At 45.2% G+C, this 2,666-nt stretch overlaps 1 protein-coding gene across 1 annotated transcript in view; it reads right to left on the bottom strand.

Annotated features, from left to right (window-relative positions):
• AQP4 (aquaporin 4) overlaps positions 1-2,058 on the bottom strand; it is a 13,450-nt gene extending 11,392 nt beyond the window's left edge. Inside the window, exon 1 of the mRNA XM_008572656.1 lies at positions 1,905-2,058. Coding sequence (XP_008570878.1) covers positions 1,905-1,936 — 32 coding nt within the window. The 5' untranslated portion in view covers positions 1,937-2,058. The remainder of the gene's footprint in view (positions 1-1,904) is intronic.
• Positions 2,059-2,666: the final 608 nt, after the last annotated feature.

Below are 2,666 nucleotides of genomic sequence, written 5' to 3'. Positions count from 1 at the left end.
TATCACTTATATTGATAACCGCGAGGTGATGGGCGGGGTGTGCGTGGGGGAGGGGCAGGGCAGGGCACTGCGGGGAGACACTCCCTCCCTCCTGTCTGTGATCAATATTCCTCTGGTTTTTAGATCTTGGGTGCTGAGAAGGGGTGGCTTGAAGATAATGCCAACTGCTCATTCTGGCAAGGAATGGCTAGGATTCCTCTGGGGGGGGGAGGCAGTTATCCCTGTTGCCCCATTATCTAAGACTTTTGTCCTTGTCCTTTGCCTGTGATGGCCAAGAGAGCGAAGAAGTCTGAGGAGCATTTAGCAAAGAATCTAATCACAGACGTCTGTGTAAAGGGTAAGACAAGGAAGCCAAGCACAGTAAGAGATTAGAATTACTGCAGCTTTCCCCTGGACGTCCTGGGAGACCCTTACTTTCCCCACATCACTTACTGTCCCCAGGAGCCTGCATTCTGCACGGGCAGAGAGAAAATGCTGTGCCAAAAATGCTGGGGGAACTCTCCCTTGACCTTTAGGAGCTCAGCCTAGCTTTTGACTTGATATGGGGCTTTGCTTCAGAGTTGGAAAGAGAAACCCATTTTTCTTCCTGAGCCCATGTGGCAGGATAAAGGGAGGGCTGGCTCCAGAGGGGGAACAGCCAGCCATACAAGCGTCCCCGGCCCCCATGAGCTTCTCTAAGTGAATCATGTAATCATGAAAAACCCCAGCTGAGACGACAATGACATCATACTCCCTAGAGGAAAAGAATATAAAGAGACAAAAACAGCACTTGGAATGGGACAGGGAGGGCACCCTGGGAGAAACATTAAAAATATTCTCAAGGGGGAGAAATTCAGAGAACTCACAAATTGAAAAAGAAGTTGAGTCCCTTCTGAGCTCACCAGCATTGGTGAGTGTAATGTGCTATATTACAGGTGTTGTATCTGTGGCAGGTTTAGTGGGGACAAGGAAGAGGACAAAGCAGGAAGCTACAAATGCTGGGTGGCCAGGAAACAGTCCCTTTTCATCAGCGCAGAGGGCACCAAGAGAGGCGGGTCCAGGAAAAGTCCAGCCTCCCTGGCTACACCTCTGTGCCCCTCACTTTGCACAGTCCCCCAAGTTCTCTCCTGCTCATTCTCTCATGCACCTGTCTACCTCTCCTGAGACCTAACTTGAGGAAATCTGTTGCTCTTTCAGCTTTAAATTTTCATCAGCCAGGAAAAAAACCAAACCCCCCCCCAAAACCGAACCAAACATGAAAACAAACAGAACATAACTATACTCCTTAAGAGTGTTTTTAGCTTTTTGTCTAGTCCACAAAATCTGATCTTGTTCTAGTGCAGTGTCCAGCCTCAGTAGGCTGTGAACCCCAAAGTTTGCTGGACACCTATACATACCTTTGGCCTTACAAGGGCTCACCTCAGGGTCATTCATACTTCCGTTATTATTGTCACTGTTCCCTTACGTGTTCACACTCGCTGGAAATGGATCCATGCAATTTGTTTTGCTTCTCTTGCTTCAGAACAAAGGGGGTTTGTTGATGCGACCGGGTTGTACCAAACCGGACACATTACTTTCTAGCTGAACACCCAGCCTCATCCACTCCTGCACAGCTGAAACCCTGGGTGAGTAATTTTTCTGATAAAAAATACTCCAGATAGATTTACCTCCATAGGCTAATTTCCCCATGCTTCCACAGGTCTCGAATATATGGAGGATTTTGCTAAAAAGCATCCCTTTTCTTTTACCTTCTCTATGCCTCTCTTCTGAATATGCCCAATATCCAGATCCAAAAGAACCACCTCCTCTGCCCTATAGCTGCTTTCTAAATTCTGCCTGAGAAGGCACAAATATCTGTAATAAAAGAGACAAAGTTTCATCTTGTGGCCCCGAGCATTGTTCCCTTAAGGCAAAGAAGGACTTACCCCCACCGCCTGGCTGCGGGTCTGTCACTCATGCCTCCCCTGGCCAGAGTGCAGCTCTCATGCCTACCGGCAGCTCCCAGTGCACTGGGAGTCAGATTACGGCCACTTGTCTGATTGGGTTTTTGGAGTGTAGGGGTGGAAAGATTCTGCACCATGTGGCAATCACTAAGTTATATTTGAACTTGAAATAACTTTTCTGTACCTGATCACTGTAGACACAGGGCATTTCAGGAACCCAAGACATTTACCTACATTATGTTTCTGTAGCCAGTAATCTTTGAAAATCAAGATTTCCTAAATCTTTATTTGAATTCTTCTTACCACAAAGAATTGCTGAGAATTTATTTTGCTTGGTTATGTGCTGTAGTTGAAATTGGGAAACTTTTAGAAAATGGATTTGTATTGTCCAGCAATTGAGATCTAGGCTTCAGTGCATCTGTTTTTGAGTGGCTTAGCCAATGAATTCTATTTGAAGTTTTGATCTGAGAAGAAACATTGTAAGTACCGTATATAACTGCAGCTCCATGTATAGTGTAGGCAGCACTGAATTGGAAAAAATAAGACTACTCTGGGGTGCTCATCTGATTGTTATATTAATTTTGGAATAAGAAGTAGCAAAATTTAAAAATATAGAGGTTGGATGAGGAAAAAATTATTGGGAACTGTGGGTCAATTTAATATCTGGAAACCTAGAGACAGGACTGACTACATAATTTGCTGTCCCAGTGCAAAATGAATGCAGGACTCCATGCTCAAAAATTA

Source organism: Galeopterus variegatus, unplaced genomic scaffold (genome assembly GCF_000696425.1).
Source record: "Galeopterus variegatus unplaced genomic scaffold, G_variegatus-3.0.2 Scaffold815, whole genome shotgun sequence".
Taxonomy (NCBI): Eukaryota; Metazoa; Chordata; class Mammalia; order Dermoptera; family Cynocephalidae; genus Galeopterus; species Galeopterus variegatus.
Note: the sequence above shows the minus strand (reverse complement) of the source record. Positions and strands in the feature narration are given on the sequence as shown.